The sequence below is a fragment of the Leiobunum rupestre genome, chromosome 4 (assembly GCF_980474605.1).
Source record: "Leiobunum rupestre chromosome 4, qqLeiRupe1.1.hap1, whole genome shotgun sequence".
Lineage (NCBI taxonomy): Eukaryota > Metazoa > Arthropoda > Arachnida > Opiliones > Sclerosomatidae > Leiobunum > Leiobunum rupestre.
In genome coordinates this window covers 44,339,201-44,353,012 of record NC_143387.1, presented here as the reverse complement: position 1 = coordinate 44,353,012, position 13,812 = coordinate 44,339,201, and the positions used below count along the sequence as shown (strand labels likewise).

At 38.1% G+C, this 13,812-nt stretch overlaps 1 protein-coding gene across 4 annotated transcripts in view; it reads right to left on the bottom strand.

The window, feature by feature from the left end:
• bt (projectin protein bent) overlaps positions 1 to 13,387 on the bottom strand; it is a 65,262-nt gene extending 51,875 nt beyond the window's left edge. For all 4 annotated transcript variants that reach the window (XM_090172319.1, XM_090172321.1, XM_090172322.1 and 1 more), the window contains exons 1-3: positions 13,288 to 13,387; positions 3,838 to 4,179; positions 2,876 to 2,897 (exon numbers count right to left, since the gene is read on the bottom strand). In XM_090172319.1, coding sequence (XP_090028445.1) covers positions 2,876 to 2,897; positions 3,838 to 4,150 — 335 coding nt within the window. In that variant the 5' untranslated portion in view covers positions 4,151 to 4,179; positions 13,288 to 13,387. The remainder of the gene's footprint in view (positions 1 to 2,875; positions 2,898 to 3,837; positions 4,180 to 13,287) is intronic.
• Positions 13,388 to 13,812: the final 425 nt, after the last annotated feature.

Sequence of the window (13,812 nt, the reverse complement as noted above, 5' to 3'; positions counted from 1 at the left end):
TTTTTAGTTATTTGCGTATCCAGATGGCGCTAGGTTCAAAAGACCCCAACGTTGAAGTAGCTGCGTTGGTATGCCAGCTAAATTCTCCCCCGATATTTCCTAAAAATATTGAAGTTATCATCTTCATTAATTTGAATAGGTTATTTTACGTTCTATCGCGACTGAATGTATTAAAATGGGTTCTTTCTTCGAGCGATGACTATCTTTCTCTATTAAATTTTAGGTTTTTAATTGCATTTCGTGACACGGAAACGATTTGGCCCTGATAATTTTGGGATTGAAACACAAACGAGAAGTTTGTTCCTCGATGTAGGCGAGGCGAAAATTCGCGTTTTATCGTAGGCGATAATTTCTCTCTGTACCGATGATATCGCCGTGTGACAGACAGCTTGACAGCATTCGCCGCCTTCCATTCTAATTTTAACTCGACTCTGATCCGCGCGGTGCTTTTTTTTTAATAGAATTGGTCGAATTCCATATTGCGCGCTTCTACGGATGCGCGTGTGTCTATAGTCTTATCTGCACTTGGCAATTCGGCCGGCATTCTATAAGTGGCAGCTTCAAACGAGGGTCCGTCTTCGCGGCTATTAATGGGACCGGCTAATTTGATAACGCCGTTAAATATAGCTCGTGTTTGTCTTCGGGTTTTCTATTTCTGAATGAACATTATTAAAATACCCTAAGCAGCCTACCATAAAATATCCATTATTTACAGCCTTCACGTTGGATCGCTCCAGAACGTTGTTGCTTTAAGACGCGCGTTGCGTAATACGTCAGAATGTTAACCAGCGCTATCTTTAAACGATGTTTATTGTATTTTTTTTTTTTTTAATAATCAGCTAGGCTAATACCCAAGGCACCACCTTAGGCCTAAGTCATCATGCGACTTTTGAAGCCCTTAATTCAGGTGGCCGGGTTACAATGCGTAGGAGGGTGGTGGCAAGCCCTGCATGCCACCAGATCGAGCCAACAGCTCCCTACACTAACTATTACCGTTAACCTAGACAAGTCTTAATCTGATCTTATTTTAATCTATATCTTTATGTTATAAATATCTTATAGTACCGTAAGTCTAGGAGAAACAAACGCAAGGAGAACGCAGCTAGCCTTTAAACACGCTAACGAAGGGTTGTGTACGAATTTCATTGGACGAGCGTCACGAGCCTTAACCCTGAACGTTTTACGGGCGGGGGAGAAGACAATTTCCGAATTTTCCCCTTCCGACGGCGGCAGGCGCTAAAGCGTCTAGCCAATGAAAAACGTACACAAAAAAATCCACGACTTTTGACGGGTTGCGTTCTCCTTGTGTGGGGTGTGGTGTTTGCTGCTCCTAGCGTAAGTTAATAATTATAATTATATCTTCCACGTGCTAAATTTTAACGGAGAGCTGATCTTAGAATTTTTTAGTTTGAAGTTTTGTATTTTTCGTTATTATGTCAACCCCACGTCATTCCACACATATGCCATCAGTAATTATTTCATTAAATTAACAGACTTACGGATTATAATTATAGCTGGATTCTGCCCAAATTATTTCATTGATTTTTGTATTCCTTTAAAGGGAGTATGAACTTCCATGTTTTTAGTGCAGCACATTTCTGCCTAGGTATTATTGGCGCTAGTTACGTTACAAAAAAAAATCGTAGCTCGTGTGGCGTAAAATGTTTAGATTTAGTTCCTACTGCCTTTAAGTTAGGTTAAAGATTTTTAGCAACTACGTAATTTAGTCTAGTAATTGTTACTTATAGAAAGCGTAGATCAAACATCTAACACTTGGAAGATGTCAGAATTTTTGAAAAACAAAAATGGAAAGTGATGGAGATACAAAGTTTGTTCGTTGGCGCACAAAGAGGACACTTTCATCGCGTAAAACAAGCGTTTCTATGAAAGCACGTATAAATTTAGAGAACGAATTTTGCCAGGTTGGCCATTTTTCTTCCTCCGCGAAGTTCTTTTTCTTATTCCGTAGCCATCTCAAACAGGTGTGCCTTTTCTACCAAGGTTTTGCTCCGCGGAGAAATATCTTAGTAACTCAATCGTGTTCATCTTGTTAAGATTAGGAATGACACAGGTTCCTATCCCGCACGAGGATCCGGATTTAGATTGTTGAAGGGCGGAGGGGGGACACGAGGTCCCACTGCCTTATAGACCCGGATAGTTCTGACGGCGTTCTTTCCACTCGCGACGGTGGGCCAAAAATAAAAATTAATTCACGACGACACGCTTTAATTTATGCTCATTTCACGGAATAGATGCTAATTTTAAACTCATTTGAATATACGAGTCATAGAATGGAGATCACTCTCTTCGAGAGACTGAGAGTTTTGGGAACTCCATTTTTCAGCGCGTGTTTTCGGAAGGCTGATGAAGCTGCAAATTTAAAATGGACGACTGCTGAGCTTCGCATATTTCAAAGTGAAATTAAGCGGGCTCAGTTTGTCACAAATATATTTTTTTCTTTCCAAAGGGTGATATAGCTAAAACAGGGATTCACCCAAATGTCTAGCTCTCTGAAATCTGTTAGAGCGAAACGTCTGAGATTTACGAGTCTAATTTTACTGCCAAATGTTTTGCTAAAGCGAGTACAAGCGCACCTACGGATTTCCATTTTCGCTCATTGTACATCAATATATCATCAAGATTGTATTCAGCCTAACAGAGAATCTGTTCGCTACTTGATCTTTGGGAGAAAAACCACGCCTCTTTAACCTCCCCTGTTCGGGTATTATAAAAACCGAGAATATAGTTGCAGCAAAATATTATCTGTTAACCTGAATACATTCTTGATTAATTAACAAATCTGTAGCCTAACCAGTTTGAAAAGCTCTGTAAATGTTTAATGATATATTATTATATAAAATTAAATTATACTTACAAATCGTGAGGTTCATCAGCCGCTATTGAAAACAAAATAATTTCAATTAATTAATTTGATTTGAAAGTTCTAAGGAATTGAAAAAATAAATTTAATACTGGGACATTTGGGCCCTCTTAAAGGCCACGCCTGGTGTTTAATTTTACTAATTCCATAATCCGATTAGCTGAATCGGTTATCACGAGGTACGAAAGAGGAGGAGCTACTGGATTTTTACACAGATTTTTCAAACGCCGGTGTGGCCCTTTAAGTAGAAATGGCGTAACTAATTGAATTCCTGGCTCTAAAGATTTTTTTCCCGGGAAAGTACTGGTATGCGAGCAGTCTTGTTCTTTCTCCTTCTCTCTACCTTGTTACGACCACACTATGCTTTACCAAATGTGATTACGTGACCTCATTTTAACCGTTCTCATTTAAATTAAAAAAATTATTCGTTATTTTCGTTATTAAAAAATTTTAATATCAGATTTATTTGGAACGGTATGCGCAGTTTGATTTCCAGTAGGCCATACATTTCCGGCAGGCCGCCTTTGAGAAATGCAACCAGCAAACACTTTCGAGCCTCATCGTTTAACTTTGGCTATTTCGCGGCACGAAGAGTGTAAAACAACATTTTTGGCACGGGTCGAGCCGTTGCTGACTCACGCGACTCGCGAAGATAGGTCATTCTCTTCGAGTCATTTGCCCCGATTATCCTCTAGGCTCAACCGCGGGTAGTTTCGGGGCTACTGACTTCTGGCTATTATAAATCGACTCGTTCTACTTCTGTCACGTCTGCAGTTGAAGAAAGCACGCTGTTTGGTCGCTTCTTCCTACTCACAAACTACCGATGTAAATGATTATCTTCACACAAGTTAACGACTTAACTGATTCGATGATAAATTTAAATTTATTGAAGTAACTAACGGATAATTTGAGTCAGCTTTTAATGAAAATTGGAAGTAAAAAAACTAAACACTCACGACTGAAGTTCAGGTTAATGGACGCTGAGACTTCTCCTTGAAGGTTGTTGGCTAAAACCTTGTATAACCCGGCGTCTGTCTCAAAGACGTCGTCTAGTTCCAAAGAAACGTTGTACTTGTTGGGCGCTATCTCGGTAACGATGATCTTCGTTCGCCTATCTTCCTCGACCTTTTCTTCCCCTCGGTACCAAGTGATGGAAGGCTTGGGGTTCGAGATCATTTGACACTCGAAGAGTAGCCGATTGCCATCGTCCAACTGACGAAGCTGCGGCTTCTTAGTAAACGTGGGGGCGACTTCTTCAGCCACCCCCATCTTGCACTCTTTAGCTGAAGTTTACGCGCCTGAAATGAAAATCAGACAAATATTTAAAAACTGGCTGCTCCTTTAAATATTCCAACACCAAAATTGGGAAAGTCTAGATTAGATTGCGATAGAAATATAGTGTGAATACTTGGGTTAATTATGCACTTGATAGGTGTGAAACATTTATTTTTCTATGTTCCTTAATAAGTATCGGCGTTTAATTAATGATAGAAGCGTGAACATATCTTCCAGTCTGAGAATCTAAACTAGGACGCGCATCCTTTATTTTCTTCTGCTTGGGCTTAAAACTCATTGTTTGGTTGTCTAGAGAATCCGCTGAAGATTGAAGATCTAGAAATTGTTTACGCCTCCATGGCCAACTAGACAGTTCAGTGATTCTCTTTTTGTTGAATAGACGTACCTTTTCGAGAGTACCACACGAATTGTATTTCTCGTTTACGATACATCAGATTAAACTATCTTTAAAAGTTTGGACTCGACTCCTATTAAATGTAACTAAGATATTCCCCGAAGCGTTTCACTGAGCGTGACGTCATTAACTTTGAGGATATCTTCCCAATAAAACCCGGTCCCGAAATAGAAATCGGTCTAGACACAGAAGGAATCTTTTTACGCCAATAAGGATTTCTGTCGGGTGCGGGCGGTGAGAGGCGGCAGCTGCTGGGAAGACGCCAATTTCGCCAAATGACATGTTTACCTCTACTTAGAAACTTTAGCATTCGTCCTTAAGACTAATGATCCGAGCAAATACTTGATTGAGTTCTACATATTTTGTTCAAGCATTTTAACAAAAATGTCACTGACATTTATAATGGTTAATAATTGAGATTTATTGGTTCAATGAACGACTGACCGGAGACCTGCGATTTCTATGGAGACAGGAGGCCTCGAGTCGTGATGGAGACTGAAGACCAGGAGACCGGAGGCCTCTAGTCACGATCATGCATCGGCGGCTCCGGTCTCCAGTCTCCGGCCTCCGAGACCGGAAACCTGCGATTTCTATGGAGACTGGAGGCGTCGAGACTGGAGCCTTCTAGTCGGGATGGAGACTGGAGGCTTGGAGATTGGAGACCTAGAGTCGCGTTGGAGACTGGAGGCTTGGAGACCGGAGGCCTCTAGTCACGATCATACATCGGCGGCTCCGGCCTCCAGTCTCCGGCCTCCGAGACCTGCGATTTCTATGGAGATTTGAGGCCTCTAGTCGGGATGGAGACTGGACGACCGGAGACTGGAGGTCCAACCTTCCAGTGAAGACTGGTGACTAAAATTGTTGCCGACCTATGATGTTGAGACGATTAGCGGGAACCATAGTCTAGTTTTCTACGTAACAATCGCGTCGGAATACCGTTAGTTTTAGAGAACCAATAAGATATCGCTCTGATTTGATTGACCTTTAAGGGGAGGAGCTTATTGGCAGACCGTGTCAGGAGAATTTGGAGAAACGCTAAACAATTGTCTCAACATAAATGAATACATTCTTGATTTTTAGCACGGGAGCAGAATCACGATAAAAAAAATACTACATTAGAATTCTTAAAGCTTCAAACAGCGAAATAATGTCAACATTTTCCTTGTTAAAGAATAAATATAATTTCGAATTTTAATAGAACGTTCGGTTAACGAAATAATTTTTAGAAATTCTACGTCCAGGAAGCTCTTCAACAAAGGAGTCTCTTTGAATGTGTTATTCCTTGTTATTTAGTTGAGCGTTAGTTTAAACTAGTGGAGGGCGTTTTCCCGGAGATGAGATTTCTGATACGAAGGCTCCGTGTCTTCCTTGGCTCTCTGTACCTTTCACTGTTTATTTATAAACTACAAACCGAGGGAGTGATGGAGCAAGGTTTAATCTATAACCAAGTTCTTTCTCCGAATAAAATGCCCACACCTTTGGCACATCTGGATAACCCACTTGGACCAAATGTATAGATTCCTTCGAGTTAATATAGCCTATTCTCATCTAAAGCTAACAAACTATACAGCTATACAGGGTGTTTTGATTTGATCACCCCAGGCATTTTTCTCAAAAACTATATATTTTGGAAATGTGAAATTTTCAGGATGTATACACTTGGGATAGATCTTTGCAATTTGTACATTTTCGTGGAATTTTTCACGGGTTTGGAAAAAAAACTTTCAATTAAAAAGTTGTAGAGCGTACTCTCAAACTTAAAATAAAGTTGGCTCGGTCGAAAAAGACCAACATTTCACGGAGATATTAGGTAAGGACCAAATCAAGTTCGTATTAGGAGCAATAATTTTCCAAGCGAATTACAATGATAATAATCACCGCTTGTTTTTTAAATTAAACATTTTTTTTATGATATTGAATTTTCCAAAAATAAATTTTAGGAATTACATTTTTTGAAGGAATTACACTCTACTATTCTTATAATAAATGAGGTTCGAGATTTCCACCATCCGCTGCTATACAGAAAAGGAAAACGTCGAGCGGTGTCCGATCTGGGGACCTAGGAAGCCATCGAAATGAACCATTCCTTCCAATACCGCTCCCAGGGACCTCGGTGTTAAGATACTGTACCACATCTCGTTGCCGGTGAGCTGGCGCTCCGTCATGCTGGAACCAAATGAGTGGTATATCGATCAAAGGTAACTCTTCCAACGCAACTGAAACTTCATTCTGAAGGAATGCTAGGTAGTTCTGCCCATTAAGCCAATTCGTTAAAAAAAAATGTTCAATAACGTGATCTCCTAGTAGACCAGCCCAGACTTTTAGGTTAAATTGGACCTGGTTGTGGTGAGGAAATCCCCAATGCGAATTTTCATTCTTGAAAAAGAGCACTCATCAGAAACGAGGAGCAAACAAAGAAAATCTTGATGTTCCTTGGTCATGGTACTGAACCAATTACAAAAATCCAATCTATCACCATCCTGGAGTGCTTGGTGAAGCGTGGTATCAAATGCAAGATAATTGTGGCGGTCAAATTCAAATGCATGCTCTTCTAATACTTGCTCGAGCGTAGGCATCAAAATATGCGAGCACTGTGTTTTCAATATTAATGTTGTGATGTATATGTCCACGAAATGTAGGATTAACGTGGCCGTCATTTTCTAAGTCACGAACAGCTATGAGAATAGTGTGGTGACCTGTTCGTTTGCTGGGATAGATCCTTCGAAATTACTGACTTACAACACGTGCTTTTCGATTACCTTAAACGAAATATAACTGGAACATCAAGGCGCGCTGTTCACGGGAATAACGAGGACTACTTTTTGACTAGAGTAAATTGCGAGAATGATTTTAAAATTAAAAAGGTTTAAATACTAAATGAAAAAAACCTTTTTACGAAACACAAGTGTCAAAAATGCTTTGTTAAATTCAGTAAACCTAATTAAACATTTTTGAAGACTACTTTTTTAACACTTTTTGTTGAAAAAGAAAGATCAGCTTTCGTTTTGATACGCTTAAGACTTACTTGAAGGAAGCTATTTCCACCTACTACGAACTTGTTTTTTGTCATGGCCTAATATCTCCGTAGAAAGTTGGCCTTTTTCAACCGTACCAACTTTATTTTAAGTTTGTGAGTACGCCCTACAACTTTTTCAATGAAAGTGTTCGTCAACCACCTAATAGTAAAAAAAAATTCCAAAACCGTTTAAAATAGCACGACTTTTCTGAAATGTACAAATTGCAAAGATCTCTTCTAAGGGTATACATCCTGAAAATTTCACATTTCCAGAATATATAGTTTTGAGAAAAATGCCTGGTTCCATCAAATCAAAACACCCTCTATTGATATACGTTTTATAATGAATGATATAGTTTAGCAATCTTCGTTTTAAAATTTATTCACTTTATTTATGATAATCTACAATTTAATATATAAATTTTTTATATAGTCGTAAAAGTGTTGCATTACGATAATATACAAGGTGTTTACTAAAAATGACCATATCAATATGAAATTCGTGTTAATTTAAAAGTGTTTAATATCAAAGAGGATAAGAATATGATGCTGTAGAAATAGTTTATTTATTATGAATTCGTGGAATGGCGAAAATGTCAATTAGAAGTTACTCATTATACCATCCATAACAAAAAAATTATCTTAAATTCTAAAATTAATTTTAAACTTACGCAACTCTAAATAATATTGATTATTTTTTAATATTGAATTGAGAAAGTAATACCAAAAGTTAAAAATTATCATCATGGATATTTTAAAAATATTTTAAAAATTGGATTTTGCAAAGGCAAAATGATGATTGAGAAAAGTTTTAATAATAATAGTAATTTTTAACACATATTTTCCTTAACACTTACAAATAATTATAATGAGTAAAATTTATAAATTTATAAATCCTAATCTTTCTTTTAACTGACTCAACAAAATGTTGGTCATTAGCATTGTAACCGAAAATCTGAATTTTAAAATTAGATTTGTGACCGTGATGTCTCAGGTCAACTATTCTGCCGAGTAAGTCCATGGTAACTTACGACCGGCTAAGAAAAATTATCCAATGTGAGCATTTGTTCAAATTCATTATCAGTTCACAAGCTGCACATATTTGTCTTTCACGCTCTTTTCAATACCGTTTCAGATAATGATTATCTCTAATATTTTCTCAAATCAAACGTGTTAGTTAATATCTTATTTCGCTCAATTTTCTAAAGAAAATGCATTCGTTTAATTTCTCATTGATTATAGCTAATGTAATAAATAGATAATCAAACAGCTCACCAAACATAGAAAACCAATTGCAGCTCTTTAAAATACCAAAATAATCCAACATTCGGAAAAAATCAACGTAAAAGAGAAGGTTTCATAGCCCAGAAAACCTGGTTTTTAGGGTAATTATCACACCTCTTTCCCGCTCATTTATCAAATCTGATATTTGGATTCTTGATCGCCTCACTCATTAATAGTTAAATATAGAATCAGCTCGGCTCTTCTCCGACTTTCTACTCGATAATTTGAAAATTTCTTCTTCCCCAAACGCTCCAATCCGTTCTAAAATGAGTGCGGCGTACCTATCACTGCAGTATTCATAATTTGTGAAATTTTCAGATCATTTACACAACAAATGGACCTAAATTAACCTAGCATAAATAGTCAACATGCCATATTTCAAGTCAAAGACATGATCTACAAATTATTATGTTAAAAATTGAATTCCAGGCAGGGCTACTCGAACATAACCATTGAAAGCTTCGAGGCCACCCACTCTCAATATATAACAAATTGTGTGTTTTGGAAGTCAAAATATGCCTTCGTTTCGGTACAAGATTTTATAACTAATTTGAAATTTGAAATGTTAGGCTTGGTTGTAAAATATTTTACTACAACGAACGCGCATCTTTCCAATGTACTGGAATTTTAGTTTCATAGTCCTAGTCGATAGCTACGCCGCAAAATTTTCGTTTTGAAAACGAAAACATTTGATAGAGTTGGCCGTTTTCGGTCTATCGAAATCTGGCAGCCTTGCCTGCCTTCCGGCCTGTATCTCCATACCGAAAATGGCCGACGATTACGCCGCCGAAAATATTTTACTAAACTGATCGGCGGCGTTTTTGACCGTTATTTTGAATTATCGACTATAAGACTATTGAGAAAACGGCTCTACCAGAACATTTCCATTATTTTGATATCACCTGATTGACCCGAAATATCACGGATCTCGGCTATATTTTTTTAAATTTTGTTTTAGTTACGTCCTAGCTAAAGTTATATTAACCACGTGATTTGAATCGCAGGAGCGTGTGATGTTTGGCCACCTGACCTGTAACGCGATAAAATGCCATGGCAGCCGTTTCAAGGCGAAGCATGCCTACGTTTCATACCTACGACGCCACGAGCAAACACCCTTATTTCTTACCCTAATTACCTCTTGTTGTGAACGTAGAGCAAGAGGTTCGTGAAGCCTTAACCACGATGCGTACAATATCAACTACTTTAAATATAAAATGGGTTTTGATTTAATTCGCATTATTTAAATTAATTCACGTATGTTTCCAAAATAAAGTCCGATGATGAAAAGACCATAGAAAATATAGAAATGGAATAGCAACTCCCGTTTTGACAAGACAATTAAATGTACCTAGAGGTTTTAAAGCTAGGTTTTTATGCGAGGTACTTTCGTCTAATGTATATTCAAATAGGGCGAAAACGGTCTACCGCTGGAAATTCTGGCTAATTTAATTGCATTTTAAATTGTTTTTGGTCCGAGTATTTCGTCAGTTTTATCATTACTTAAATTTTTTTACGGATTAGCTTTTTTACCCCCTTTTTATTATGGACTTTTCTACTTTTTCGCGTAATTTAACTGAAAAATTCTGACTAAGTTTTAAAATTGGGTCCATAGAAATAGCTCAGATAATTCAACTTGAAAGTGTTTTAATAACAATCTTCCATTAATGTAAAATATTTGGGATAGTCGCGTTTCTCCGAATGTCATTTGTCCATATTGTGTTGCAAATGTCCCAAATTAATTTGTCTGAATATAAAAAAATGTATCCTATTAGTTTCATTTGTCAAAATTTTTTGTTTTGTAAGTAAAAGTTTCAATTTAATTTAAATTCCTAGAGATTAGGTTTGGTTTCAACATAATTATATGTTATTTTTATATTCGCCTTGCCAAATATTTTTGTACATACATAGTGATGCATTAAAAAACGTAGTGCCAAAAGTTTATATTTTTCAGACATATGAAACTGCATTTCGAACATTTGAACCACTTTTTAAGAGTTCAGATAAATGATCATTTGAACATTTGAAACTGAATTTCAAACATTTGAACCACTCCTTAAGAGTTCGGACAAATGATCATTTGAACATTTGAAACTACATTTCGAACATTTGAACCCCTCTTTTAGAGTAAGGACAAATAAACATTTGGACATTTGAATCTGCATTTCGAACATTTGAACCACTCCTTTAGAGTTCAGACAAATGATCATTTGAACATTTGAAACTACATTTCGAACATTTGAATCAACCTTTTAGAGTTCGAACAAATGATCATTCGGATCATGATACCAATTCAAATTATTTCCCATTATGATGAAAATTAGATATTTTTTCAGTTTTTATATCCATTTTATTAATTTTAATTTCTCACCATTGCAATTTTCTGAATTTGGTAATTGTTGAGTGATAGTTGAGCTACCAAATTAATCAATTCATTTAAATGTTCACAATTTACCATTTCCTTTACAATTAAACTTATAGGGTCTCCTTTATACCCTCTACAGACAGGGTTTAAAAAACAAAAGTTAATTTTTAAACTGAGGCTAGTAACATTTAATTTACAGTTTCGTGTCTTCAAGTAAACCGAACTCTGGCAGTCTGAAGAGGGTGTAACCAGAAGTATATAATAAACCTCAAAGAAGAGACGTTTACTTCCATTTAAACTTCTGGCATTAGCCGTTACCTTTTAATATTTAAATATAAATGACAGGAGTCCAAATCCAAGAGCCGCTTTGGTTTTTCGTTGCCGTAAAACTATTTTGTCAAAAACCTTCAAGAATAATAAAAAGTAAACCTTAAAGCTTACGAAGGTCAATTTCTTTTCCGAAAATTTGGAAACGACATCTGTTTTTACCATTTATTACTAAAAGTTAGCTACGGCTGACAAAAATTTACAGCAGTTGTTGAAAAGACCGGCATCGTTTTAAGGCAAACATCGCGGCAGTTAAAAATTGAAAAAGACATTTTAAAAACCCTGGAGAAATTTGGCTAAGAACCGAAAATCATAATTCAGGAACCAATAAAGAATTTAGTCAAAAAACTTTTATTTTCCTGGGAAACTTCTAGCACACGTTATCGGGCCTCAGGGGTATTTTAGTCGAAAGCATTACTAATATAAAATTGAATAAAAGGCGAGAATATATTACTCAAAATAAACAACATTGTCGCGTAAATTGATTGAATAACGGGAAAAAATAACGTAACGCTACAGAAAAATTTGTGACAAAGACGCGAAACCTCTCTAGAGCACTGAATAAACCTAAAAAACCGTCGATTGTGCTTAAAAGCTCTCGGTTTAAGTTATTCGCGCTGGGCGAAATTAAAAATAGGGACTAAATAAATTGTCGCAAAGGCTAGACATAAACAGAAGCTAAAGGCGGCATATATTCGTCGCGCGATAATATTTATGGCCGGAGCAGCGCGTAAAACGAGAAATAGAGGCAGCGTCTCGAATGGCGCGTCCCCGAAATGAACCTTCGACAAAGCGGACGGCTTCCCCTTTCAGCCCCCGCCCTTCGAATGGCGGCCCACTAGATATATCACCTGGACTATATGTCACCTAGGAGGGGGTCCCGTTTCTTTGGAATAGAAGCAGGCGGGTCCTCTTACCTGTGCCCTTCGAACGAAGCTTCGGGAAAGCCGCGCTCCGGAGACCCGGTAGCTGCCTAAAAAAGACCCCCGTGCCGTTCGCTTCTCCCGACGACTCCGCTCAGAGGGCTCTGAGATCGGCACCCCAAAAATAAACACCCAACTCGGCAAAGACGAAGAATGCCAGATATTCGTCGGAGACGGGAAACTCAATCTGGGAGTTTGGCCCCGGCCTTATATGTCGAGGACTCACCCCTCGCGGAAGAGGAACGCTCTTCTCCCGGGATGTTGCCGCTCGAGACTGTTGCCGGCGTGGGCGCCTCCCTAGAACACACTCGAGGTAAACAACTAAGAAGCGAGCCTTAAACCCTCGAGCGCGAGCTCGGAAAGGCTTAAGATCCGATTGGAAATTCAATATGGGAGTCGCGATTATGTAATAACAATTGCCCGGGAGACTCGCAACCGGTCGACTCTCCGCAATTCTGTCCTACAATTTTTTTTTAATATTAAGACACCAATTTCTGCTTGCGTGGCGAACCGTGGGTTTTATTTTATTTTACGAGTACCATTAAATACATTCGGCGCGAAGACGGAAGTAGACATTAGACTAATTCGAAGTAGGCCTGATGTCCGGTATATCACTTTTAACAAACGGATAATTTTCTACTTTCTACGGCTCAAAACCATAACTATCCTTCGATTTAAATAGTCGTGTTTATATAAGAGTTTCCTGGTCGTCCACCCCCGTGTTTCTTATTGGCCTACGGGATATCAGGGATCTGGGTTAAGTCGGAAGCGACGGATGATGGGAAATAGTCGAAACCGACCTACCTCGAAAGATGTCACTCTCCGCTTCTTCGCAAACTTCTTTTCCCGGAGAACTCGAAGCGTGGCTCGTTGGAGGCTGCGCCGGGAGCTGTTGCCGCTTTCGGAATCGAAGCTCGTTTGAATCTTAGCCGCTCTTCCTATAGCCCGGAATAATTTGTTCTCGTCGGCAAAAAATAAATAACAAACGGAAGACGCTGCTCGTCTCGCCGAATGCTACTTTTGATAAAAGCAAATTCGCCTTTACATTTACGGGGGTGAACTTGCCGTTGCTATCGCGATCTGATCACTCCAGTTCATTCATGTCCGCTAAGGGTTAGCTGGATTCGCACCAAACTCGTAATGAGGGTATTCCGGGGGGCAGGTTACTATCATGATTATTAGGACACCCTCAAAAGAATAAATCTCAGATTAAATCTTGATTGGAGTTATTAGATCCTGATTGAAATGATTAAATCGTGATTGTAATGGTTAAATCGTGATTGTAATGGTTAAATCGTGATTGTAATGGTTAAATCGTGATTGTAATGG